The 26719-nt window shown below is 36.6% G+C and overlaps 1 protein-coding gene across 3 annotated transcripts in view; it reads left to right on the top strand.

Annotated features, from left to right (window-relative positions):
• The first annotated feature begins 7179 nt into the window (after positions 1-7179).
• The window catches only part of PP2D1 (protein phosphatase 2C like domain containing 1), a 32221-nt gene continuing 12681 nt past the window's right edge, over positions 7180-26719 (top strand). For 2 of the 3 annotated variants that reach the window (XM_023620871.2, XM_070239059.1), the window contains exons 1-2: positions 7180-7440; positions 12040-13100. In XM_023620871.2, the coding sequence (XP_023476639.1) occupies positions 7418-7440; positions 12040-13100 (1084 nt within the window). In that variant the 5' untranslated portion in view covers positions 7180-7417. The remainder of the gene's footprint in view (positions 7441-12039; positions 13101-26719) is intronic. The other variant, XM_070239060.1, reaches the window with a different exon arrangement.

Genomic DNA, 26719 nt, shown 5'->3' on the forward strand with positions numbered 1-26719 from the left:
ACATTTAGGTACTTGAACCATTTTGAGTTCATTTTTGTGAAAAGCGTAAGATCTATGTCTAGATTGTTTTTTCTTTTCTTTTCTTTTCTTTTCTTTTTGCATGAAGACGTTCAGTTGTTCTAGCTTCATTTGTTGAGAAGATCATCCTTTCTCCATTGAATCGCCTTTGCTCCTTGTCAAAGGTCAGTTGACTATATCTGTGTAGGGTGGTTTCTAGGCTCCCTCTTCTGCTCCACTGATCTATTTGTCCGTTCTCTCACCAGTACCACACTGTCTTAATCCCTGTAGCTCTGCGGTCAGTCTTGATGTTAGGTAGTGTCAGTCCTCCAACTTTGTTCTTCTCCTTCAATATTGTGTTGGCTACTTATATATTTTAAAGCAGCCTTATTGTTTTCAGAAAAATTATGTGTGCTTATAATGAAAAAACTCAGAAAACTAAAACATACATTAAAAGTTTAACTTACTGTGGAAGACGGGTTCCTAATCAATGAGGAAAAGCACCAGCAACGCAATTGGAAAAAAAAAAAGAAAAGCTATCTGAATCATCAGTTTCAGAGAAAAAGAAAACCTAATGCCCTACAAATATTTGCAAAAATATCAACTTCTCTTTTAGTTTAAAATGCAAAAGAAATAGCAGCAAACTCCCATTTTTCTTTTATGCCCATTATTAATCAGGATAAAGGAAATATAAAACTCAAAAATGGAGTAAATTGGTATAAAAAATATAGATGACTATTTGGCCATCCTTGGAACTTGTGCTCCTTGCAGGAAGGTATTTATTTTCTTCACATGGAATCTCTAGTGCTAAAAACAGTGCCTGGCATGTTCATACGTCTTCAATAAAATATTGTTGAATAAATTTGAAAAATTCAAAGTGCACTTAGTCACTGACAGAGGAATTCTCCTACGAGAAAGTTACCTTACGGATACACACACGAGGATTTTATTGCTGCAGCATTGTTTGTAAAAATCAAACACTATTAATGGGCTAAATGTCCATCAACAGAGAAAACATTGAGTAACTTTTTGTACACTCATACAATGGGATATTATGTAGTTATTGAAAAATAATAAGGCAGATCTATGTGAAGTAATATGGAACAGTGTTAACAATATTATTGTTAAGTGAAAAAGCAAATTATACAACAGTATCTATAAAATGAGAATAGGTAAAATATAATCAACTCATTTTCTGACCTATATTGGAAGGATTCACGTCATCCACTGAGTCTATCTTTGGGTGACGGATTGAGGAAGGAGGAAAAGAAAACTTTCACCTCAGAGCCCACTTACTTGCTTACTTTTTCCACGTTAATAAGAGGCAGGTACAATTTTCATGAATTTTTCTTTTAAATTGATTTATTTTTTAATAAAAATGTGTGAAAGTTTTCATGTGACTATATAAAAAGGGCATAGATTCATTTATTTGACAATGCATTAATTTGGGGGAAATAATGCATTCTTATTTAAAAATTTATATACAAAAGCAAAAAGAAGACAGTAAAAATCTCTTACAAGGATAAAACTCATATTAGTAGTTTGGTAAACATCGTTCTAGCTATTTCTTTATGCATCTATAGAATTTTACGTAAAAGTCCTCATCCTATTTATACTGCTCTGTCGTCTGCTTTTTTCATCAAACAATATTCAGTGGACTTCTTTCTAAATAAATCAGATGGTTTGTATAAGTTTTATGCCTGTATGCCTTTGTATTTGCAACTCATTTAGTAAACAAATCACTTATTTTTGAGCACTATAAACAATGCTGCATTCATTTTTAAAATAATGAATAGGCACAAAGTAGCATTTTAAGTGTACATGTAAGATATGATAGCAACACTATGAAGAGAATGTCTCCATCCTCCAGTCAGCCTTGAAGACCTCAATTCCATTTCTTTTCCTGGCCTTTCCGAGATAAGTGCTATTTTAGATTTTGGTTTATCATTACTTTGCTTGTCTTTATCATTTTATCATATATGTTTGAATGCTAAAAAATGCATTGTTTAGTTTGCAAGTTTATGCACTTTCCATGAATGGAATCTTCCTCTATAAACCATTTGCAATTGGCAGTTCTTTCCGTCAATATATACTTCCTGACATTCTTCCACGTTGTGGGTAGTTGGAGTGGTTCTTTCCATTGAGGTGTGATATTCCATTGTATGAATACGCCACGATTTATTTGTCCATTCTCCTTATGGTAACCACCCAAAATTGACCTCCAAAGATCACCACCTTCTGGTAGTCACACCTTTGTGAATTTGCCTCCCCTTGAGTGTGGGTGGGACCTGTGACTTGCTTCTCACCATTAGAATATGTCAAAGATGATGTGATGCCATTTCCATGATTATATTCCATAAAACCCAGTCTTGTTTGCATACTCTTTTCTCTGGCCAGCTTTAAAGAAATAAAGCAGTGTTGGGAGGCCCACATGACAAGGAGATGAGGCCAGCCTCTAGGACCTGAGGGTGTCCTCCAGTAAACAGCCAGCAAGAAGCCAGGGTCCTCAGTCCTAGAACGGCAAAGAAATGAACTCTGCCACCAACCTGAATGAACTTGTAAGTGTATCCTCCTCCAGATGAGCCTCCAGATGTCAACCCAGCCCTGACCAATAATATCTTATTGCAGCCTTGCAGAGGACCCACCTAAGCTGTGCCCGCACTCCTGACCCACAGAAATTGTGAGATAATAAACATATGTTGTTTTAAGTTACTGAGTTTGTGGTAGTTTACTATGCAGCAATAGATAACTAATATACTCTTGTTGATAGCTACTTGGGATGTTCCCAGTTTTTCGCGATTATCAGCCATACTAATATAACTGCTCTGACGCACATCTCCTTGTGCCTACACACAATAGTTTCTATAGAATAAATAACTCTAAAGGGACTTGCTAAGGCAAAGTGTAGGACAGAGGTTAGCAAATTCTTTCTGTAATGAGTCAGATAGTAAATGTTTTAAGCTCTGTGGGCCCTGTAATCTCTGTTGCAGCTATTCAATTCTGCTCTTGTATTACAAAAGCAGACACAGACAACACACACATGAATGAGCATGGTTGTGTTCCAATACAACTTTAGTTATGAACACTGATATGTAAATTTTGAATAATTTTCACGTCACGAAATACTATACTTCTGGTTTATTTCAACCAATTAAAAATGTAAAAACAATACTTAGCTTGCAGGCTATACAAAAACAAGTGGCAGGACATACTGGCCCACAGGCCATAGTTTTCAGACCCTTGGAATAGGTGCATCTTCAACTTACACGACAGGGCAATGTTGTTTTCTGAAGTGATGGTACCGATTTTTCCTTCCACCAGTAGTGTAGTGTATAATAGTTCTTCTCATGGCTCCACAGCCTCACCAATATTTGGGATGGTCAGACTGTAGTGCATTGTGCCAATATGGTGGATATGAAATATTAACTCATTGTGATTTAAATCTGCATCTTCTTGGTTATTACTGAGGTGGAGTAATTTTCATGTTTATTAATTAATCACATTTCCTCTTGTGAAATTTCTCTGAAGTCTTCTGCCTTTTGGGGAGAAGGGAATGTTGGCTTTTCCATTATTGATTTGTTTGAGTTATTTATATTTTTACACATTCTGGATTTAAATACTTTGCCAATTATATGTGTTGTAAATATCTTCCCCCTGTGGATGGTTTGCCTTCTTCTCTTTTAGGGTGACATCCACGCAATATCGAGTTTTTCAATCCAAAACCAAAATGTGTCTTTGCCTTTTATTCATATTTTCTTTTATGTTCTTGGTGGAGTTTTATAGTTTTTTCATATGAATGTTTTTCCTTATACTTTTTTTTGTTTATTCCCAGTTAAATTATTTTCTTGTTGTAGTATCTAATGGGTTCTTTTTTCTTCTGTATTCTCAAATTAGTTGTTGTACTTTAATTTTGTAATCTTCCACGTTACTAAGTTACCTTTTTCTTTCTTTATATTTGGGCGCATCTAGTTCAAGTTGTCACTTTAGCGGACATGTGATATTCTCAAGAATATGAAAGGCTTCAGACTCTGAAATAGCCTACATCATGTTTTCTCCTACTCTCTCTTTCAAGTTGCTTTTTCAACATGTGTGTATGTAAGCATATGTGTGTGTGTGCATACATATTTATATATGTGTGTGTGTATGGCTAAGGGTGATACAGAGCTAGGATGGTGAGGATAGACGTAGACATAAGGAGGGCCAAAAGTGAGCAGAAAGAGAGAGACAGATGAAAGCAGATTGGGGAAGAGAATTTAGTAGAAATATATTGCAAAAATGGTTGTGGAAAGTGGGGAATACTAAATAACATTACTAAGTTAATATTAATAACAATTATGTAGGGAGCATCTATCCTGTACACTGCGCTCAGTGTTTGACAGATGTTTCTCATTTCACACCAACCCAGCAAGGTTACTATTATTTTCTTGATTTCACAGCTGACAAAACCATGGCCCAAACTGGTTAGATAATCTAAAAGTGCCAGCAAGTCAGCAGCAAGCTGAGATTTGAGTCCAGTCTGCCCGTCCCCAAGCCCTTGCTCCTTCCACTCAGTCATTTAGACTTTCTGTGGTTTGGGCATCCAGCAAGCACCAGCATCTGCATGAAGAGGCCTGTACATGTTCATGTTCATTGAAATGTTGAGGATTATAGCAAAAAAAAAAATTCCATTATAGGTAGATGGTTAGGTAATCAATGTATCTTTACATTTACTATGGACTATAATACAATGGTTCAAAAGAATGGGGTAGTTTGATAGCTACTGAACTGAAAAATCCCCACCCCATACTAGTAAGTGACAGAAATCATTTACAGAATAATATTATGATTATGTTGCCAAGTTATTTTTAAAAATACAGAAAACAAGATTTAATGGAGTCTACAAGTGAATTCCTATGTAAAAATTTATCCAGCTGTACATTTAGAATTTGTGCAATTAACTGTATGCAAACTAAACCTACATTTAAAAATAGACTGTGTCTATGTTTTCGTGTATATATAAACGTACATAGAATCCAGTCTGGAACAGTACATACCCGATTTATGTCAGTGGTTACCTTGGGGAAAGGGAGACGTCTGCTTTCCGTCTACATACTTCTGTGTTGTTTAAATATTTTAAAAAGGAGAATGCATTAATTGGATATCTAATGAATAAAAGTGCAATATGTTTTTATTTAACTCAATAAAATAACACATATAAAATAATGAATCAATTAATATATGAAATTAGCAGACAACAAATACACTTTGGAAGAAAACGAGCTACTGAGAACCCATGTAGAGATACACCCATCTTCTCCCTTGGGAAGCATTTCAGGAATATATTTTCTCTATTTTTGCCTCTCTGGAAAGAAGCTAACATTAAGTCACCAATTAACTTCTGTAAGGGGATTTTCTTAGTACCCTAATCACCAGCCGGCCTGAGGGCTGCATGTGGAGGTGAGATATGAGATGATGGCTGCTCTGCAAGACGCCTGAGCCCGCGGCAGGGAGCGAGGGCCTGCAGGAAACTCAGTACTCACTTGAAGGAGTCGTCTCATTAACCTTCCCCTACTTCCGGTGGCATGGGGATGATGCAGCTGCTGGAAAAGAATACGCAATACCTGCATGCCTGGTGTGAATTAAAGAGCAATTGAATAGTAAGAAATTCAGATTGAACCAATCAAATGCCATTTCCTACCAAACTGGCAAAGATTTATTTAATGACTCTACATAGTCGGCATTGATGAGAGGTGAGGCCAGACAGTTATGGGAAGCCATGGGAGGCAGACACATTAAGGAGTTTGTCCCAAGAACAAGGGCAAGCCAGTGACAAGCTTTAGGCAGCTGGACCACCTCTGGCTGCTCCACGGGGAATACACTGAGAGACAACTAGGCTGGAAGTGGGTAGAGCAGCTAGGAGGCCGGTGTAGTAATCCAGGCATAATATTTTGGTACCCTAGAACAGTGTGGTAGCAGTGGGGAAGGCAACAAATGAATGAGTACAGGGATATTAAAGAGAGAGATCTGACAGGTCTTGGGAATCGATTGCATATATCCTGGAAAAGAGGATAGGGTGGTGGTGGCGGTGGTGGTGGTGCCGGTGTCACCCAGGGTTCGATCAGGAAAGCCAAACCCAAGGAGTTATGAAAAGAAGAATTCTTTGTTGAAATTAGACCTTACACAGTTTGTAGGAGGAGCTGGGCAATTGAACATCTGGGATGGGGAGTTGGAGGACCAGAGAAGTCCCCAGCCAGTCAGGCTGAGAAGGCAAGGATGTCCAGCCACCAAAGTAGGACCACAAAGGAAGGGCCGATGGAGAAGTCTAGAGGAAGCATTTGCCTTTGTGGGTCTATAGGCAGAAGCCTGCTGAAGGATCTGGGGCTGCTGTTGGTCAGTGGGGCCTGCAGTCTGGAGGAAACAGTGGGAGCAGAGTAGAGGAAGCAAGGACAAGCTGGAAGCTTCCAGGTACCTCTGCACCTGTAGGTCATCTCTCTGAACCATAAAGGCATTCAGATGTAGTGCTCCCAAATTCCTTTCTTGACCAACTCTAACCTGGAACCACACAGGGAAAGGGATTCTGGGAAACATAGTTTTCAGCCTAACCAGGTTAATGGTAGAAGAAGATTCTGGAGGAAAGGTGATGAGTTCCATTTTGGACATGTTGACTTTGAGTTGACTATGATACATGCCCATTGAGATGTCCAGTAAGCAGTTGGTTTTGTCCTTCAACGTGCAAACAAGCTGCTTTAGGACTTCAATTCTAATCCAGCCCGGGGTGAGAGAGTGGAATGCAGCTGTGAATTAAGAACCTAAGATATTGGCCAGAAGTGAAGGCAGGCTCAAGAATCAAAAAGACAGTCCAAACAAGGTCTATAACTTTCAAGCAGTGACTTGGGGCAGCAAGATGGAGTGGGCAGGCTCCACAGGGCTGGCTGGAGGGGGTGTCCTGGAAAGATGGCCTGAGACACATTACCACTGAGTGGGAAGGTAACTCATCTGTACATTAAGGATGGCCTCCTGGAATCACTATTTTGAAAGTGCCAGAACTTATAAGAAAAAAAACTTACTTGATAGTCACTCCTCTTTATTTATTTTTTTACCCTATTATACAGGCATAAGACAGTATATTTAATGAGCGATCCTTCTTTCAGAAATTTCAAAGACCAGTTTGCTACTTAATACAATTTGTGACATTATTACTTCACAGTGCTTCAGAATCATAAAGTGAGTTCTGACTGAAGTTCCAGGTGATGCAGTGAACATTCCACACAAAGAGGTCTTCCATCAGGTCAGTGGGACCCCCACCACTGCCATCACCACCATCGCCACCATCACCACCACCTCCACTACTGCCATCTCCATCTCTACCCAAGTTGCAGGAAAAGAGGCTGGGGAAAAGTGGTAAAGAGAAGGCAAAAGAAGGTAACAATCCCAAGGAAACATGGAAATTAATAGTGCTTTAAGGTAAATTTTCTTCATTTTTATTGGATTACAAATGTAGTCAATGAACAATTGTAATTGCAGTATTCTTTCCCCCCACTTTCTTGGTAACCAAATGAAATCACGGCTTCCTGTTGGACTATGTCCACTGAGGAGTGATGCATTCCTCTGAACACTGTATACCCGAGAGCGCCTCCGTCCCTCTCTGTACTCTGCTATATTTTTTGTGATAGTACTTCTCTCTATCAGATATTATATGTTGACATCTTTCCTTTATTTATGGTCTATTTTTCATATCACAATATGAATATCAGACCATGCCTGTTTTGTTCACTGCTTATGCCCAGCAAATAAACAGTACCTGGCATATTGCAGATGCTCAAGTATGTGTTGAATGAATGAATGAATGAATGGACATATGAATGATGCATTACATTCTAAGGATGGTTCCATATGAGAGAAAGCTGTATTTTGGCTTTCCCTTATATACAGAAAAATAAAGTTCTGACATAAGGGGTTCTACTCTAGGTCAAATCATAGTATTAGGGTGCCTTTTATATTGTTCCAACAGTTCATCAAGCCTCAGAAAAACTATATCTTTTACGTGAATATTACCAAATAATAACAATTAAAAATATTTGATATACATTTTGGTCAGAAGAGCTTAAAAGCTTCGCCAGTACCCCTTTTCTTTTCCAACTTCTCTGCTTGCCCATCCATTTCCTTTGCTGGGTCCACTTCCTCCTTCCGCCTGCTAACTGGTCATTCCCCTGGATTTTCCTTGGACCTCTTGCTGATATCTCTCAACTGTGAGTTTTTCTGGGTCAGCTTCTAAGGTCTCAGGATACCATTCCTAGCTAGGTGAAGGGTCAGGTCCCCAGCTGGATAGTGTGATGGGGCTCTGTCCTGGGCTCCCTTCTGACCTGTTTAACGCTTTGTATGAGCATATAGGTGGCACTGCAAACTCCTCCCCTCATAGTTTCAAAGGCAGGAAACAAACTTTATCTGTCTCTGCATCTTCAGCACCATGTACAGTAGCTGGCTTATTGTAGGTACCGAAGAAGTGAATAGATACTGATCAAATCTGTTGATGAGACTGAAGCATTTATGAGTGTAATTGATATAATTTGGGGATTTGCCTTAAAATACTCCAGCAAAAAATAAATAAAATAAAGTGGCTAAGCACACAGATGAAATGAAAGTGAAAAATGTTGATAATGGCTGTGGTGTAGTGGTTAAGTTCAGCATGCTCTGCTTTGGCTGCCTGGTTTGTGGGTTTGGATCCTGGGTGCAGACCCGCACCAAACAGCCATGCTGCGGTGGTGACCCATGTACAAAAAATAAAGGAAGATTGGCACAGATGTTAGCTTAGGGCAAATCTTCCTCAGCAAAAAATTAATTAATTAAAAAAAATGTTGATAATAGTTGAAGTTGATGATGGCTATATGGAGGCTCATTATACTCTTCTCTCTATTTTTGTGTAATTTTTAAATTTTCCATTAAAAAAAGAGAGACAAAAATTTGTTGGTGAGGCAAAACCAGGAAAGCTTGCTAACGTGCTAGTAGTTCTAGAAGCATTTAAGAGGTGGAAATTTGTAAATAAAACTTTACTGTATGGACAAGGAGCTATATCCAATACAATGTGTGCTTCAAGGAACTGAATACAAATAAGGAGAATGACAGAACACTTCAAACTTCTCAGAGCTTTACTTTTTTAATTTTTAATTACATCGCCATGTGTAAACCATATGTGCAGATTGCTAAAGCCCTTTTGCCTGTCACATAATACATCATTTCATTTATCATTTATCAGTCTTTCCTTTCTAGAAATAAGATTTTTGCATAGTTTATAGGATGAAAATTTTACTGACAAGAATCTTAAAGATATTTACCTATTTTCTAAAGCTGTTATATTATTTTACTTATACATTAATTTTTTGTTACTGTTTTCTAACCATTCATTCATTCTTTTTTTTTTTTTTTTTGAGGAAGATTAGCCCTGAGCTAACATCCACTGCCACTCCTCCTCTTTTTGCCTAGGAAGACTGGCCCTGAGCTAACATCCGTGACCATCTTTCTCTACTTTATATGTGGGATGCTTACCACAGCATGACTTGCCAAGCAGTGCCATGTCCGCCCCCGGGATCTGAACCGGTGAACCCTGGGCAGCCGAAGGGAAATGTGTGCACTTGATCGCTGCACCACTGGGCCGGTCCCCCATTCATTTTTAATTTACATACATTTCTCAAAGTTTGTTCTATTTTATTTGTCCAGTTTATTATTATTTGTTAACTGAGTAAGATAACCGTAACCAAGTGATAATATATACAATCACCACATTATATTAATAAATGCACGTTACATAATTCTGAAATACTCAGATTCAGGTTCTGCTGTTAAAAAAAACCCTCTGCCATTGGTTTACTGATGTTTTCCTAATTTAGTTTTATATGGAACACATTTCTCGGTAAGTGTTACAATTTCATGCCCTAATGTAACATGTTTTCATGTGATACAGTTTTCAGTGGCCTTTTCACTTAGGGTAGAAGGAGCAGGCATTTTTTGAGCTTCCCTGATTGCCAGTTGCTTCACCGTTTATCTCATTTGATGCTAAGAACAACCCTATTTGCTTTACAGATGAGAAAGCAAATGCTCAGAGAAATACTTGACTAAGGTCATACAGTTAGTAAGTGAAGGCAGCGTTTTTTTTAATCCAAAGTCTACATTGTTCACAGTATATTGTTTCATCTCTCAGAATTCAAACTTTTGATACTTGGACTTTCAATACTAAGCGGTGACATAGTATTGAGTGAAAATGGCAGATTCTGAGATATATGCAAAATATGACTCCACTTACATTTCAGAAAAGATTACATATACAAATATATTTATGAAATTAATATATTGATATATATTAATAATATATTTTTATTTTAAACTAATAATATTGCTATATTATATTGATTAATATAATTTATATGTATGGAAAAATAAGTAACAAGCTATTAATTACTACTGGGATTTGGCAGTTGGGAGTAGGATGGGGAGACAAGGAGAACATTCTTTCATTTCTACTGTGTATCCTTCTGTATGGAACTGCAAAGGAAATGATTACATATGACTTTTATGCTAAAAGGTATTATTACCATTTTGTCATTGTTACTAAATGGGCTCATTTCTTGTTTCAAAAATCATCAACATTCGTGAACATCTATTATTATGCCTGGATGTTTTCAGTGCCTGTAGGCTCCAGGAATTCTTATAGTTGTAGGCCCCACGGCTTATCACATCTAACACATTAAATGTACCCATATTAAATACAATTTATATATGAGTTGAGTTGAAGTTAACTGGTTTTCAAAATGTTACATTTCATAAGCATTTAAAGCTATTAACTTTGATTTTTCCAGTTTTAAAATATTTTATAAGCAAACCATTTTTTTTCAGGTCTCTAACATTTCCAAAGGCCCTTGCAAAAACCTCATGCCCTAGGAATTGTGCATAAAATGAATAAAAATGGACCCATGTGCTGAGTACTAGTCTAGATCCTTGTGATAGGAAGGAGTATAAGAAAGGCTCCCTGCTCTCCAGATATTTATCATCCAGCTCCACATCTTTCTTTCCTCAGCCCACACCTCTTTCCCATTGTAGTCCTAAAAAATTGTGACCTTACTATCAATTCTTTTCATTATTCTGCTTGGTTTTGGCATCTCCCATTCATTTTCTTGTTAACTCTTTAATTAGGACAAAAGTTGATATCGAACCTGAAGTGAGTTTGCTCACCCATTGCGCAGTAAGCCAATCTCACAGGGGGCAGTGGAAAAAAGTAGGAATTTTATTATTGCACAGCGCTCAGCAAGGAGAGAGGGCAGCTAATGCTGAAATCCCAAACTCCCTGAAAAGCTAAAAGGAAGGGTTTTTATTGGCGGGTTTAGATAGGAGAGGGGCAGCATATGGCCCTGCTGGTCGGAGCTTTCCCACCAGCCTGTCTTTGGCCTTGAGACTACTTGCAGAGAGAAGGGAGCCCATGACCTTGCTGGTCAGCAGCTTTCCCACAAGCCTATATCTCTCTGCAGGGAGGAGATAGTGAATCCAGGTGCTTGTCATTGGCAGTGTCTGTCTGCACGGATGATAGTGGATTCTGGAGCCAGGAAGCCAGGGAGTAAGCAGGGAATGAGTGTTTTGGTTTTAACCCCATATATGCCGGGTTTATTGTAGGGAAAATGATAGGGTTTGTATCAAAGTGTTTTAAACAGGATAAAATGGATTACAAAAATAATTATGCTCATATTTGAAATAAAATTCCTAGGTCTCAAGTATATACTTTCACTTGCCTGAGATAAAATATTGTGCTTATTTCTCTGAGTATTTGTTCTTAGATGTCTAGCTGACTTTAAGGAGATTTTTGCCTAATTTCATTCAGGCATGCACAGATCAATCACCAATTCATTGAGTATTTACTATGTGTTTTCTGAGGAATCACAGAAAGATGCATCAGAATATTCAATTCTGGGCTATATAAAATTGTGAGGAGCCAAAGCAAATTGCAAAGTTCAGGGCCTGCTTGAAGTGATTTTCATTGTATCATGCCTGGCGTGTAAATATCTTTCATCCCATTTGCAGAGTGTTTTGGAAATCAAGGGAATGGAATATGAGAAAAACAGCCATTCATTCAGACATAGACGTTCCACTTTCATGGAAAAGAAAGTCTTTTAGAAAGAAGACGAGACTATCCGGAGATTCTGAAGACCAGGATGAGCAGGTCTGTTTTGAAGCAATCACATTTCCCTGTTCCATATGCAAGCATGAAATTGAGCCATCTGGAACTTTCTTCCATAAAAAGCAACACATAGCTCTGGCCACTTTGGGTTTTCACTGGATGGGTAGAAAGAAACCAGGGCCTTCAGTAATTGCTATTCAGAGACAGTTTGTAATTACTAAAGTATTGTCATTTTCCTTATTCAGTGAAAGAGTCCTACAGAGCATTAATAATGCTTTTGAGCTACTTTGGAACAAAGAAATACCACAATACTATAAGATTGTTGATAACATTCATATGAGTTCCACATATTCTCAAAAAGTCTGCCATCTGTTAATTAAAGGAGTAGCCATTTGTGAAGACAGGAATTCTACATGGAAAGCTAACATGAACGATAAATTCACTGTAGTGAATCGTTTTGGCAATAAACCCAATGTGTGTTTTTTTGGTTTGTTTGATGGGCATCATGGTGCTTCAGCGGCAGACTTGTCTTCAGTGGAACTCCCAGTTTTACTTCTCCATCAACTTTCCAGACTTGATCCTTCCTACCAAATGACCCCTAAAGAGCAAAAAGTAATCGATTCCTTTCACACAGTGTTTAGGGAAGAATACACAGCTATAGAAGACTTTTTCTCTGCCATAAAGAAAAGAGCAAAAGTGTTGACGTGTGAGCATGAGAACATACACAGAGCCTTTGCAAAAGCATTTTGGAGAATGGATAGGCTTTTACGTCTCGGAAGGAAAGAAGTATCCAGGGTTCGATGGAGTGGCTGTTCTGCAGTTACTTGTATATTGGAAGGCAACACTGAAAATCCCCTTGCCAAGAACTGGAGAAGAACCAATGACTACGGTGGTTTGGCAGAGAAGTTCTCTTCCCCAATAATGCCACAAATAATTTCTGGAGTACTACATATTGCAAACACTGGTATGTACATTGAGTAGTGCCAGGTTATACCTTAACATGTTTTATTCCTGGCAGCAAAGCCTCTCATGCTTCCAGAATTATTTAGTGACCTATTATTTAGCGACGACTTAATGCCTAGAATTTCATTGACCAATTTAAGAAATGATCAATAATTACAGTTTAAATGCAGATTGTAGGTACAAAAATAATTGTAATTATTTTTCAAGGAAGCACATATATGAAATAATGTGACCAAAACATTAAATTTCTTTTCTTTTTTTTTGAGGAAGATTAGCCCTGAGCTAACATCTGTGCCATCTTCCTCTATTTTATATGCGGGACACCTGCTACAGGATGGCGTGATAAGCGATGCGTAGGTCTGTGCCCAGGATCTGAACCACTGAACCCATGGCCGCCAAAGCGGAGCACATGAACTTAACCTCTATGCCACTGGGCTGGCCCCCAAACCATTAAATTTTCTAAATGGAATAGCAAAACAGCTGTTGATAAAGGCCAAACAAATACATTACATTTGTTCAGATCTCAATGAAACAAAAAACATTTCCCACACTTCCCTTTTTCAGGAGAATGGAAAGTTCTTTGAGCATTGTTAGTATAGGTGTTCAAACTGGTCAGTTATTCTGATAACTAATCCATTTGCAATAGATTATGCTTGTGCTCACTTGCCAAGTAGCATCAGTTTCACCTTAGAGAAAACAATAGTTCATGCCTCAGTTTTATGGGCATATATTCTCTTCTCCACAAATTTGGCTGTGTTCTTTTCATTTTATTTCAGGAAGCAATTCTTTTGACCTTCAGTGCTAAAGTTCTAGCTTAGGACCTTGCCAATATGGAAAGCACAGAGGTAAAACAGTTTTAGCAAAGTTAATATGAGTTCCATGCTAAGTTCCATAAGATGGTTAACTAGGGTCCCAGTACCTCTTTCGTGGATAGAATTATTATTAATGATAGTGGTCACTTATTGACTATTGAATACAAAGTAATTTCTCATTTAGTCCTAGAAGAACCCTGATATCTAATGATATCTAAGCATCATTTTTAAAGTATACTTGGCATATAACAATGCATAAGCTTAAGGTGTACATGTTAATTTGATACATTTCTATCTTGTAATATGATTGCCACTGTAGCAATAATTAGCATCTCTGTCAGGTTACATAATTATCATTTTATTTTTGAGGAGGATTAGCCCTGAGCTAAGTGCTGCCAATCCTCTTCTTTTCGCTGGGGAAGATTGTCCCTGAGCTCACATCCATGCCCATGTTTCTCTATATGTGGGATGCCTACCACAGCATGGCGTACCAAGTGGTGCCATGCCCCCACCCGAGATCCTAACCAGTGAAACCCAGGCCGCCGAAGTGTAACATGCGTGCTTAACCGATACACCACTGGGCCGGCCCCTCATTTCTTTATAGTGGTTGGAATAATTAAGGTCTAGTCTCTCAGCAATTTTGACAATTATAATACAGTATTGTTCTCTATGTTCCCTATGCTGTGCGTTAGAACTCTAGGACTTATTTACTGATTGTTGCAAGTTTGGACGCTTAAAAATCATCTCTTCTATCCCTCCACCTCCTTCTATCTGCATTGTTAAGCCAGTTTTCCAGATGAGAAAATGGAGGCTCAGAGAGGGGAGATAATTTGTTCAAGGTCTCAGCGATCATAGGAATTGGAGCTGGAAACCCAGCTGACTGGGTCGTGCTGCCTAGGAGGGAGATTGCTTCTAGAGCCCAAGGAGGCTGGGCCTCGGGGGGTAGGACTGTAGCAGAGATGGCTCCAAACCAGGGCCAGATAATCACAAAGACCGTTCCAATGTCAAGGGCCCAGGAAGTCAGCCTGTTTCTGATCTAGCTCTGATTTTGAGCCCCAAATGATGAGAACTTCAGATGAAGCGATACCAAGAAGCCAAGCGCAATGCCAATTTCCTCGGAGTCTTTGACGTCGTTCAGGCTCTATGGGGAGGTTACGGAGTGCTTCAGAACAGGCCTACTTCATGGACGGACAGTGTTCAGATTTCAGACCAATCTGGGAACTGCCCCATATTCTTGGACTTGGAACCTTTATTAGAAAATATCATTAGGTATCACGATTCTTGTAAACTTAAAGGAGAAATTACGAGATATTCAATAAGTAGACATTATCATTAAATGTCTAATTTACCTGATTCTCTACTTCATAGCTCACTGCTGTTTGGTTGGTTCTAATCTCCAGATCAAACATTTGTTGGATCTAATTTCTAGGCTTACATAATTGTGTCAAACTGTTTTCATTTAAGCATCCTTCATTTTAATAGAAACAAATATGTAGGGAAAAAAAATCCAACTTGTGAAAGGGAGGTCATGATTTATGGTACGAAATTGCTCTTGAAAGAAAGCAATTTAAATGGGTTACAAAAAATAAATTTTCACACAGATTTATCAAGAGCATATTTTGTATTTTGTAAAACTAGACCAATGATAGCAAGAGAATTCATTTTTCTTGTCTGAAATTTATAAAATACCAGAGTCATCACAACTCTGGAATTTAAAACAAAAAACAAAACCCGCGTTTTATAATGAAACATGAGTGCAATGATGAAGTCCTTGAATGTTGAATTTGTGCATATGGAAAAAAATACTTCCAAGCTGACGTTCTTGACTTTTTATTCTTAGAACTTCTCATTTATATTGCATTTTATAACTTCTTTTCTTTTTTTTTTTTTTAAAGATTTTATCTTTTTCTTTTTCTCCCCAAAGCCCCCCCGGTACATAGTTGTATATTCTTCGTTGTGGGTCCTTCTAGTTGTGGCATGTGGGACGCTGCCTCAGCGTGGTTTGATGAGCAGCACCATGTCCGCGCCCAGGATTCGAACTGACGAAACACTGGGCCGCCTGCCGCAGAGCACGGGAACTTAACCACTCGGCCACGGGGCCAGCCCCTACATTTTATAATTTCTTTTGGTGCTCTCGTACTTCAATTAATCCTCACAGGATAAAACATTAACAAATGTATTTCTGTAGAATACGTAATTACACTTTTTCTCTAGCATCAAATAAACCACAAATTTTCCATTTCTAATTAACCACACTAGCTCCTTATAAATGTAAGGGATTCTTATTTGATTCCGTTAAACATATTCCCCAGTACTTTTATTTTTAATAGTTTTATTGAGATATAATTCACAAAGCACATAACTCACCGACGTAAAGTGTACAGCGGTTTTTAGTATATTCACTGATAGATGTAACCATCATCACAGTCCATTTCAGAACATTTTGTCATCTCAAAAAGAAACCCAGAACCTTTTAGCCATCAGCTTCCTATCCTCCTTTTTCTCCAGGTTTAAGTAAATGCTAATCTACATCTTGTAACTATACACTTCCCTATGCTGGACATTTCATATAAATAGAATCATCACATTCTTTTGTGACCAGCTTCTTTCACTTAGTATAATGTTTTGAAGATTCATCTATGTTGTAATATGCATTAGGACTTCCCTTTTTAGTGCTAAATAATATTCCCTTGTACGGATATACCACATATTGTTTATCCATTTTCCAGTTGACAGACATTTGAGTTGTTTTTACTTTTTGGCTATTATGAGGAATGCTGGCGTGAACATTTTGCACAAGTTTTTCTGTGGACCTATGTTTTCACCTCTCTTGAGTATATATCTAGGAGTGGAATTGCTGGATCATAAGGTAACTCTGTTTAACCACTTGAAGAACTGCCAAACTCTTTTCCAGAGTAGCTGCACCGTTTCACTGTCTTGCGCATAATGTATAATGGTTCTATTTTTTCCACATTTTCCCAACACTGTCTTTTTTAATTCTAGCAATCTTAGTGGGTATAAAGCAGTATCTCACTGTGATTTTGATTTGCATTTTTCTGATGATGAATGACATCAAATACCTCTTCGCATGCTTTTTAGTCATTTGAATATTTTCCTTTGAGCAATGTCTATTCAAATCTTTCGTCCAGTTTTTAATTGGGCTACTTGTCTATTGTTGAGTTGTAAAGGTTCTTTTTATATTCTGGATACGAATCCCTTATCAGATATATGATAAGGAGATGTTATATTTTCTTTAATTCCATGGGTTGTTTTTTCTCTTTCTTGATGTCTTTTGAAACAAAAGGATTTTAATTTTGATGAAGTCTAATGTATCAACTTGTTGTTGCTTGTACTTTTGGTGTCAAATCCAAGAGACCATTGTCAAATCTAAGGTCACACAAATTGACACCAGTGTTTTCTTCTATGAGATTTTTGGTTTTATCTCTTACATTCAGATCCATGATCTGTTTTGAGTTAATTTTGTATGTGTCATGGGGTAGAGGTCCAACTTCATTCTTTTGTATGTGGATATACAGTTCTTCTTTTCCCATTGAATTATCCTGTCATTCTCATTGAAAATCAATGAGCAGTGTAAACGTTTACAGCTGAGATCGTGATTCTATTCCATTGATCTTTATGTCTATCCTCATGCCAGTACCATACTGTCTTGATTGCTGGAGCTTTGTAGTAGGTTTTGAAATTGTGAAGTGTGAGCCTCTAACTTTGCTTTCTTTTTCAATTGTGTTTTGCCTGTTTTGGGTCCCTTGCTTTTCCATATGAATTTTAAGATCAGCATGTCAATTTCTCAAAAAGTTCCAGCTGATATTTTGATAGAGATTGTGTGGACTCTGTAGATCAATTTGGGGGAATATAGTCATCCTAACAATATTAAGTTGTGTGATTAAAGGGACCTATTTCCATTAATGTTTTCATTAATTCTTTCAGTGATTTGTAGTTTTCAGTGTACAAGTCTTGAATTTATTTTGTTAAATTTATCCTTAAGCATTTTATTCATATGATGTTATTTTAAATGGAATTGTTTTCTTAACTTCATTTTTGGATTGTTTATTGCTAGTGTACAGAAATACAATTGATTTTTGTGTATTGATCTTGTATCCTGAAACCTTGCTGATCTTGTTTAGTAGTTCTAACAGATTTTTTGTTGTTGTTGTTGGGGGAGGGTTCTGTAGGATTTTCTATGTACAAGATCACATCATCTACAAATAGACATAGTTCTAATTCTTCCTTTCTAAGTTGGACGGCTTTAATTTCTTTTTATTGCCTAATTTCCTAGGGTAAAATTTTCAGTATAATCTTAAATGGAAGTGTTGTGAGCAGACATCCTTGTTTTGTTCCTGATCTTAAGGGAAAATCATCTCGTCTTTCATCATTACCTATGATGCTGGTTTTGATTTTTTTGTAGATTGAGGAAGTTCCTTTTTATTTTTAGTTTGTTTAATGTTTTCATGAAGGGGTGTTGGATTTTGTCAAATATGCTGTCTGCATCTGTTAAGATGATCACGTAGATTTTTTTCCGTTTTTATATTAACCTAGTGTATTACATTGACTGATATTCATATATTAAATCAACCTTGCCCTTCTGGGATAAATCCCACTTGATCACAGTGTACAGTCCTTTTATATATTGCTAGATTTGGTTTGCTAGCATTTTGTTGAGGATTTTTGCATCTATTCATAAGTGATATTAGTCTGTGCTTTTCTGGTGAAATATTTGGTTTTGATATCGAGGAGATACTGGACTCACAGAATGAGTTAAAAAGTGTTCCCTCGTCTTCTATTTTTTGGAAAAATTTGTGAATAATTGGTATTAATTCTTCCTTAAATGTTAGGCAAGATTCACCAACAAAGCCATCTGGGCCTGAGGGATTTTTTGGGGTATGTTTTTGATTACTAAATCAACCTTTTTATCTGTAAGATGTCTATTCAGATCTTCTGTTTCTATGAGTCAGTGTCAATAGTTTTTGTCTTTTTTGGACTTTTTCCATTTCATCTAGGTTATCTAATTTGTTGGCATGCACTCATTCAGAGTATTACCTTATACTTTTCTGTAAGGTTGGTATTAATATCCCTTATTTCATTCTTGATTTTAGTAATTCCAGGATTCTTTTTTGTTGTTGTTGATCTTTTCAAAGAACCAGCTTGTGTTTTTGCTGATTTTCTCTATTGTTTTCCTTTTGTCTGCTTCATCTATTTCCACTCTAATTTTTATTATTCCTTTCCTTCTACTTGCTTTAGGTTTTCTGCTTATTCATTTTCTAGTATCTTAAGGTGAAAACTCAGATTATCAATTTGCGATCTTTTCTCTTTTTTAATAAAAACATTTATAGCTGTACATTTCCCTGTGACCACTGCTTTAGCCGTGTCCCATAAGTTTTTTTTATGTTGCCTTAATTTTCATTTATTTCAAAGCATTTTGATTTCCTCTTTGACCCATTGGTTGTTTATGAGTATGCTTAATTTTAAAATATCTGTGAATTTCCCAAATAGTCTTCTGTTATTGATTTCTAATTTCATTTCTTTTTGGTCAAGGAACATGCTTTGTATAATTCCAGACCTTTAAAATATATTGAGACTTGTTTAATGGCCTAATATGTGGTCTACCTTGGAGAAGGTTTCATGTACACTTAAGAAGAAAGTATATTATACTGTTGTTTAGGTAGAAGATTCTTTAGATATCTGTTAGGTCTACTTGTTTTATAGTGTTCAAGTTTTCTATTTCCTTATTGATCTTCTGCCTGGCTGTTCTATCCATTATTTTTATTTTTATTTTTTTTACTTCTTCTCCCCAAAGCCCCCCAGTACATAGTTGTATATTTTAGTTGTGGGTCCTTCTAGCTGTGGCATGTGGGACGCCACCTCAGCATGGCTTGATGAGTGGTGCTAGCTCTGTGCCCAGGATCTGAACCGGTGAAACCCTGGGCAGCTGAAGCAGAGTGAGTGAACTTAACCTCAGCCACAGGGCCAACCCTGTTCTATCCATTACTGAAAATGAGGTTTTATATCTACAACTATGATTGTTGAATTGTCTCTTTCTATCTTCAAGTCTGTCAGTTTTTGCTTTGTGCATTTTGAGACTTTGTTCTTGGGTGTTTATAATTATTATCTTTTCCTGCTGGGTTGACTCTTATTGTTATAAAATGCTCTTGATCTGTAGTATCATTTTCTGTATTAAAGTCTAATATTAGTATAGCTGTTCCAGCTCTCTTTTGCTTACTATTTGCATGGTATAGGCTTTTTCCTCTTTCCTTTTACTTTCAACTTATTTGTCTTTGAATCAAGAACGTATCTTCTTAAACAGCATATAGTTGGATCTTGTTATATAGTTGGATCTTGTTGTAAGACCTTGACTGGTCTTACAAATTTACCATAAATTTAGTGGCTTAAATAACAGAAATTGATTCTCTCACAGTTCAGGAAGTTCTAAATCAGCATAACCGGGCTGAAAGCAAGGTGTCACCAAGGCAGCACTCCCTCCAGAGGATCTAGGAGGTAATCTGTTACTTGCTTCTTCCAGCTTCTGTTGGCTGCCAGCATTCCTTAGGTTGTAGCCATTCACTCTAATCTCGCCGATCTCCACATCACTCCAATCTCAAAAGTGCTTCTGTAGGCACATTTCCTTTTCTCCTTCTGTGTGTATAGCCAAAGCTTCCTCTTATGATTGCATCAGGTTCATTAATCACATTTGCAAAGACTTTGCCATATAAGGTAACATTTACAGGCTCTAGGCATTAGGTCCTGTTATCTTTGGGGCCTTTATTCAGCATGCTACCATGTTTGTTTGTTTATTTGTTTTTCCATTCTGCCAATCTTTGCCTTTTGATTCAAGTATTTATTTCATTTACGTTTAATGTGGTTACTTATAGGGTAGGATTTATGTCAGACATTTTGCTGTTTGCATTCCACATGTCTTATATTTTCTTTTGTTTCTCTATTCCTCCATTACTGCTTCCTTTCATGTTAAATAGATATTTTCTGGTATACCATTTTAATTCCTGTGTTTCTCTCACTGTATATTTTTAGAATTTATTTTCTTACTGGTTGTCCTGAGGATTATAATAACATCTTAACTTAAAAATAATTTGGTTTGGATTAATGTCAACTTAATTTCAAAAAATATATTCAAAATCTTTGCTCCAAATTTCCTCCACTCTCTTCTATATCCATATAATCATACCATTACACATTACAAGCTTATAAAGTTTCATAAGTTGTTTCATAATTATTGTTTCATGCAGCTTTTTTTTTTTACTTTTTATTAAGATTATAATAGTTTACAACCCTGTGAAATTTCAGTTGTACATTATTCTTTGTCAGTCATGTTGTAGGTGCACCACTTCGCCCTTTGTGCCCACCCCCCACCCCCTCTTTCCCCTGGTAACTACTAATCTGTCCTCTTTGTCTACATGTTTAACTTCCACCTATGAGTGGAGTCATACAGAGATTGTCTTTCTCTATCTGGCTTATTTCACTTAACATAATATCCTCAAGGTCTATCCATGTTGTTGTGAATGGGATGATTTTATCCTTTTTTATGGCCGAGTAGTATTCCATTGTATATATATACCATATCTTCTTTATCCAATCATCAGATGATGGCACTAAGGTTGCTTCCACATCTTGGCTATTGTAAATAATGCTGCAAGGAGCATAGGGGTGCATGGGACTTTTGGAAGTGCTTATTTCAAGTTCTTTGGATAGATACCCAGTAGTGGGATGGCTGGGTCATAAGGTGTTTCTATTTTTAATTTTTTGAGAAATCTCCATACTGTTTTCCATAGTGGCTGAACCAGTTTGCATTCCCACCAGAAGTGTATGAGGGTTCCTTTTTCTATACAACCTCTCCAACATGTTACTTTTTGTTTTGGTTATTTTTTCCATTCTAACAGGTGTAAGGTGATAATCTTAGTGTAGTTTTGATTTGCATTTTCCTGATGATTAGTGATGATGAGCATCTTTTCATGTGTCTATTGGCCATCCATATATCTTCTTTGGAGAAATGTCTGTTCATGTCCCCTGCCCATTTTTCGATTGGGTTGTTCGATTTTTTTTGTTGTTGAGTTGTGGGAGTTCTTTATATAGTATAGAGATTAACCCTTTATCAGATATATGACTTGCAAATATTTTTTCCCAATTGGTGGGTTGATTCTTTGTTTCAATCCTGTTTTCCCTTGCCTTGAAGAAGCTCTTTAGTCTGATGAAGTCCCATTTGTTTATTCTTTCTACTGTTCCCCTTGTCTGAGAAGACATGGTGTCCAAAAACATCCTTTTGATACTGATGTCAAAGAGTGTACTGCCTATATTTTCTTCTAGAAGCCTTATGGTTTCAAGTCTTACCTTAGGTCTTTGATCCATTTTGAGTTTATTTTTGTGAATGGTGAAAAAGAATGGTCAATTTTCATTCTTTTACATGTGACTGTCCAGTTTTCCCAGCACCATTTGCTGAAGAGACTTTCTTTTCTCCATTGTGTGCCCTCAGCTCCTTTGTCCAAGATTAGCTGTCCATAGGTGTGTGGTTTTATTTCTGGGCTTTCAATTCTGTTCCATTGATCTGTGTGCCTGTTTTTGTACCAGTACCATGCTGTTTTGGTTACTGTAGCTTTGTAGTATGTTTTGAAGTCAGAGATTGTGATGCCTCCAGCTTTGTTCATTTTTCTCAGGATTGCTTTAGCGATTTGGGGTCTTTTGTTGCCCCATATGAATTTTAGGATTCTTTGCTCTAATTCTGTAAAGAACGTCTTTGGGATTCTTATTGGGATAGCGTTGAATCTGTAGATTGCTTTGGGTAGTATGGACATTTTAACTATGTCTATTCTTCCAGTCCATGTGCATGGAATGTCTTTCCATCTCTTTGTCATCATCAATTTCTTTCAGGAAAGTCTTGTAGTTTTCGTTCTATAGGTCTTTCACTGCATTAGTTAAATTTACCCAAAGGTATTTTATTCTTTTTGTTGTGATTGTGAATGGGTCATGCAGCTTTTTTCTAAATCAGACAGGAGAAGAAAAGCATTAAAAATGAAAATACATTTTTACTGTTTTATATTTACCTATATAAATTACCTTTCTTTCTTTGTATGGATTTGAGTTACAATCTAGTGTTTTCATGTTAGCCTCAAGGACTCTCTTTAGTATTTCTTGTATGGCAAGCCTGCTACTGATGAATTCTCTGAGTCTTTGTTTTCCTGGGAATGTCTAAATGTCTTCTTTATTTTTAAAAGGATAGTTCTGCACTTTGAATATGTCATCCTATTGCCATCCAGGCTCCATTGTTTCTGATGAGACATAAAAACTGTTAATCTTATTGAGTAGCCCTTATATGGTGAGTCATTTTGTCATGCTACTTCCAAGATTCTCTTTGTCTTTGTCTTTTGATATTTTGACTATGATGTGTTTAAGTACTGATCTCTTTTAGTTTATCCTACTTAGAGTTTGTTGAGCTTCTTTGATGTATAATGTTTTTCCTCAAATTTGGATAGTTTTTGGCTATTTCTTAAAGTATCCTTTTTGCTCACTTCTCTCTCTCCTCTCCTTCTTAGACTCCCATTATGTGTATGTTGGTATGCTTGGTGGTGTCCCACAGGTCTCTGAGACTTTGCTCATTTTTCTTTTCTATTTTTCAGACTGGATAATTTCAATTTATCAATCTTCAATTTTCTGATTCTTCTGCCAGTTCAAATTTGATGCTGAGCTTGTTATAGTGAATTTTTCATTTAAATTATTGTACTTTCCAACTCCAGAATTTCTATTTGCTTCTTTGTTATAATTTGTATCTCTTTATTGATGTTCTCTATTTGGTGAATTATTGTTCTCATGCTTTCCTTTAATTTTTAGGCACATTTCCCTTTAAATAAATGTATAAGTTTTAAAAAATTTTTGTTCAGTAAGTCCAATGCCTGAACTTCCTCAGGGATGCTTTCTATTGACTTATTTTTTCCTGTGCATGGGACTAACCTTCATGTTTCTTTGCCTGTCTCATAATTTCTTCTGTTGAAAATTGGACATTTAAAATAATATACATGCCCTCCCTTTCCAGGGTTTGTTGTTGCCCCTGTTTGTTTTGTGACTTTCATGGACTACTTCTGTAAAGTCTATCCTATGTCATGTGCAGACACAAAGTCTCTGATTGTTTGGGTATCTTAGTGGTCAGCTAATGACTAGGTGGATATTTCCTTAAATGCCTTGAACTAATCAGTTTTCTGATCTTTGTTGAGGTGCTCTGTGTCTTTGTTGAGGCGTAACTTGTAAGAAATGGCAGGCAATTACAAACTGCCTTAGCTTTTACTTTCTGCTTGGGTAGAGCCTCAAGATCAGTCACAGGTGAGAATTTAAGGCCTTTTCAGGTCCTGGGTTCATGTTGAGCCTGCACATGTGCATGTTCATCTTTTTTTCTAGGAATATGTCTGAGCTTTTCAAAACACCCTACAGATTCTCATTCCTCAGCTTTTTCCTATACATTTTTTTGGTCAGCCTCTTGTCAGCCCCAAACACTTTCACTGCCTCAGGCAGCTGTGATTTTGAACAATTGTTGATCATTGTTTTTGACGAACACCCTGAGGATAGTTTGTTTGCACTGAGAAAACTCTGAATTAAGTCAAATAATGACAAGGTTTGAGAATGAAGGTCATTTCAGGGAGTTTCAAGATAGTTTGAATAGTGACAATTCTCTGGGGGTGGATTCTTTTAGAGAGGTCCAAAACCACCCTGTCTCCTGTAGTAGCTACCAGACTGTTGGTTTTCATGGCTAGCATTGTTATGAAGCTTTTGGTTTTCAAGACTACTGCAGAGCTGAAGAGAAGTGGTTGGGAGTAGGTCAAGATACAAGACCACAAACTCTTCTTATTTTACCTAGTTTAAGTTGTTTTCCTTCAATAATGCTCAGATTTTTGCAAGCCTTTGGTTAATTTCCAGGATTCTGAAAATTTTGACTATAACAATTTTTGCCAGTGCTCTCACTGCTTTTATTGAGGAATAGATTGTCAGAGATCCTTACTCTGTTGTTCCACGATATGTTTTAAAAAAATCTGTGCACCCCCACTTACTCCCCAATTGCATTCTTGACTTATCACATTCTAAGGTTAACCATTATCTTTACCCTAATTCCAAGCAATACAAGGACTCTAAAAGACTTTACTTTGTCTCCTAACTTGTATTATATTGTGGTTTATTTTAATTCTATTTAAAAAAACTTTACAAGACATTATTATTGGTTTATACATTTAATATTTGTTTATCTTTAAGCATACATTCACTACTGTCTGTGTCCTTCCTTCTGTCATCTGGAATATTTTCCCTCCTGACTGAAATACAACCTTCATTATTTCTGTTAGTGAGTGTCTGTTGGTGGCAAATTCAGACCATGTGAAACGTTTTTATTTCACTCTTTTTCTTGAAAAACATTCTTCTTGAGCAAAGAACTCTAATTTGACAGGTATTTTCTCTCTTTCTAATCTTTTCTGTAGTCTATTGTTGCTGATAAAAAGATAAATCTTTTTGAAAGTACTCCTTTTTGTTTCTGGATGCATTTAATATCTCTTTGTCTTTAACTGCACAATTTCACTATGATGTGTCTGCAGGTGGATTTTTTTGAATCCTATTTGTGATTTTTTTTTTTTTTTTGGCTTCTTGACTTTGTCTGTTGGTATCAGCAACCACCTCTTCAAATGTTACCTGTGTCTCATTCTTTCTTCACATTCTGGAGTCCTGATTAAGCTTATATTTGACCTTCTCTAGCATTAATATCATTTAACATCCCTTATTTTCCCACTTTTGTGCTAAATTTTGGAAAATTTCTTCACATTGTTTTTCCAGTTCACTAATTCTCTCTTCATATGTGCAAGCCCTTCCATTTTCCTAATTTTTTTTTTGCTGGTTGTTAATTGAATACTTTTTTCCTACATCTTTTAGTCATTTTTCCCTTGCTCAATATATATATTTATGAGTTTGCTTTATTTAAAAAATATATTACACCTTTACTTAATATATTGTATGTCTGATGATTCTAGAATCTAATATCTTTGTAGGTTTGTTTCTGCTCTCTGATTTCTATTGGTTCTTGCTTATGGTGTTTGTTTCATTTTGTTAATTCATTTCCCCTAAAAGTTGACTTAATTATATTATAGTCAGAGAACATATGTTGTATGACTTCAACTCTTCTAAATTTAATGAGACTTGTTTTATGGTGTATCTTGCTAAATGTTCTGTGTGCACTTAGAAAAGAATATGTACTCTGCTATTTTGGGGAGGAGGGTTGTATTAATCTCAATTAGGCCAAATGTTGGCATTAGTGTTTGAGTCTTCAATGTCCTTACTGACTTCCTACTATGTCCTTACTGACTTCTTACTCTATCAATTATTGAGAGGGCTACTGAAGTCTTTGATTATACTTGTGGATTTTTCTATTTCCTCTTGAAGCTCTATTGGTTTTTGCTTCCAGTATTTTGAAGCTTTATCATCATGAAATATTCTTCTTTACCCCTGGAAATTTTTCTTGTTCTGATGTCTACTTTGTCTGATATACTATAGACACTCCAGCTGTTGATCACTGTTATCATGGTATGTCTTTTTTCCATTCATTTACTTTTAACCTATTTTTGTCTTCATATTTATAATGCCCTTATTGTAAGTAGCATAAATTTGGACTTTGCATTTTTATCCACTCTGATGGTCTCTGCCTTTTAATTGGGTATTTATTCCATTTATATTTAATATGATTATTGGTATGATTAGGTGTACATCTATCATCTTGGTTTTCTTCTTTTCCTATTTGTTCCATCTATTTGTTCTATTCTCC

This window comes from Equus caballus, chromosome 16 (genome assembly GCF_041296265.1).
Source record: "Equus caballus isolate H_3958 breed thoroughbred chromosome 16, TB-T2T, whole genome shotgun sequence".
In the NCBI taxonomy this organism is placed as follows: domain Eukaryota; kingdom Metazoa; phylum Chordata; class Mammalia; order Perissodactyla; family Equidae; genus Equus; species Equus caballus.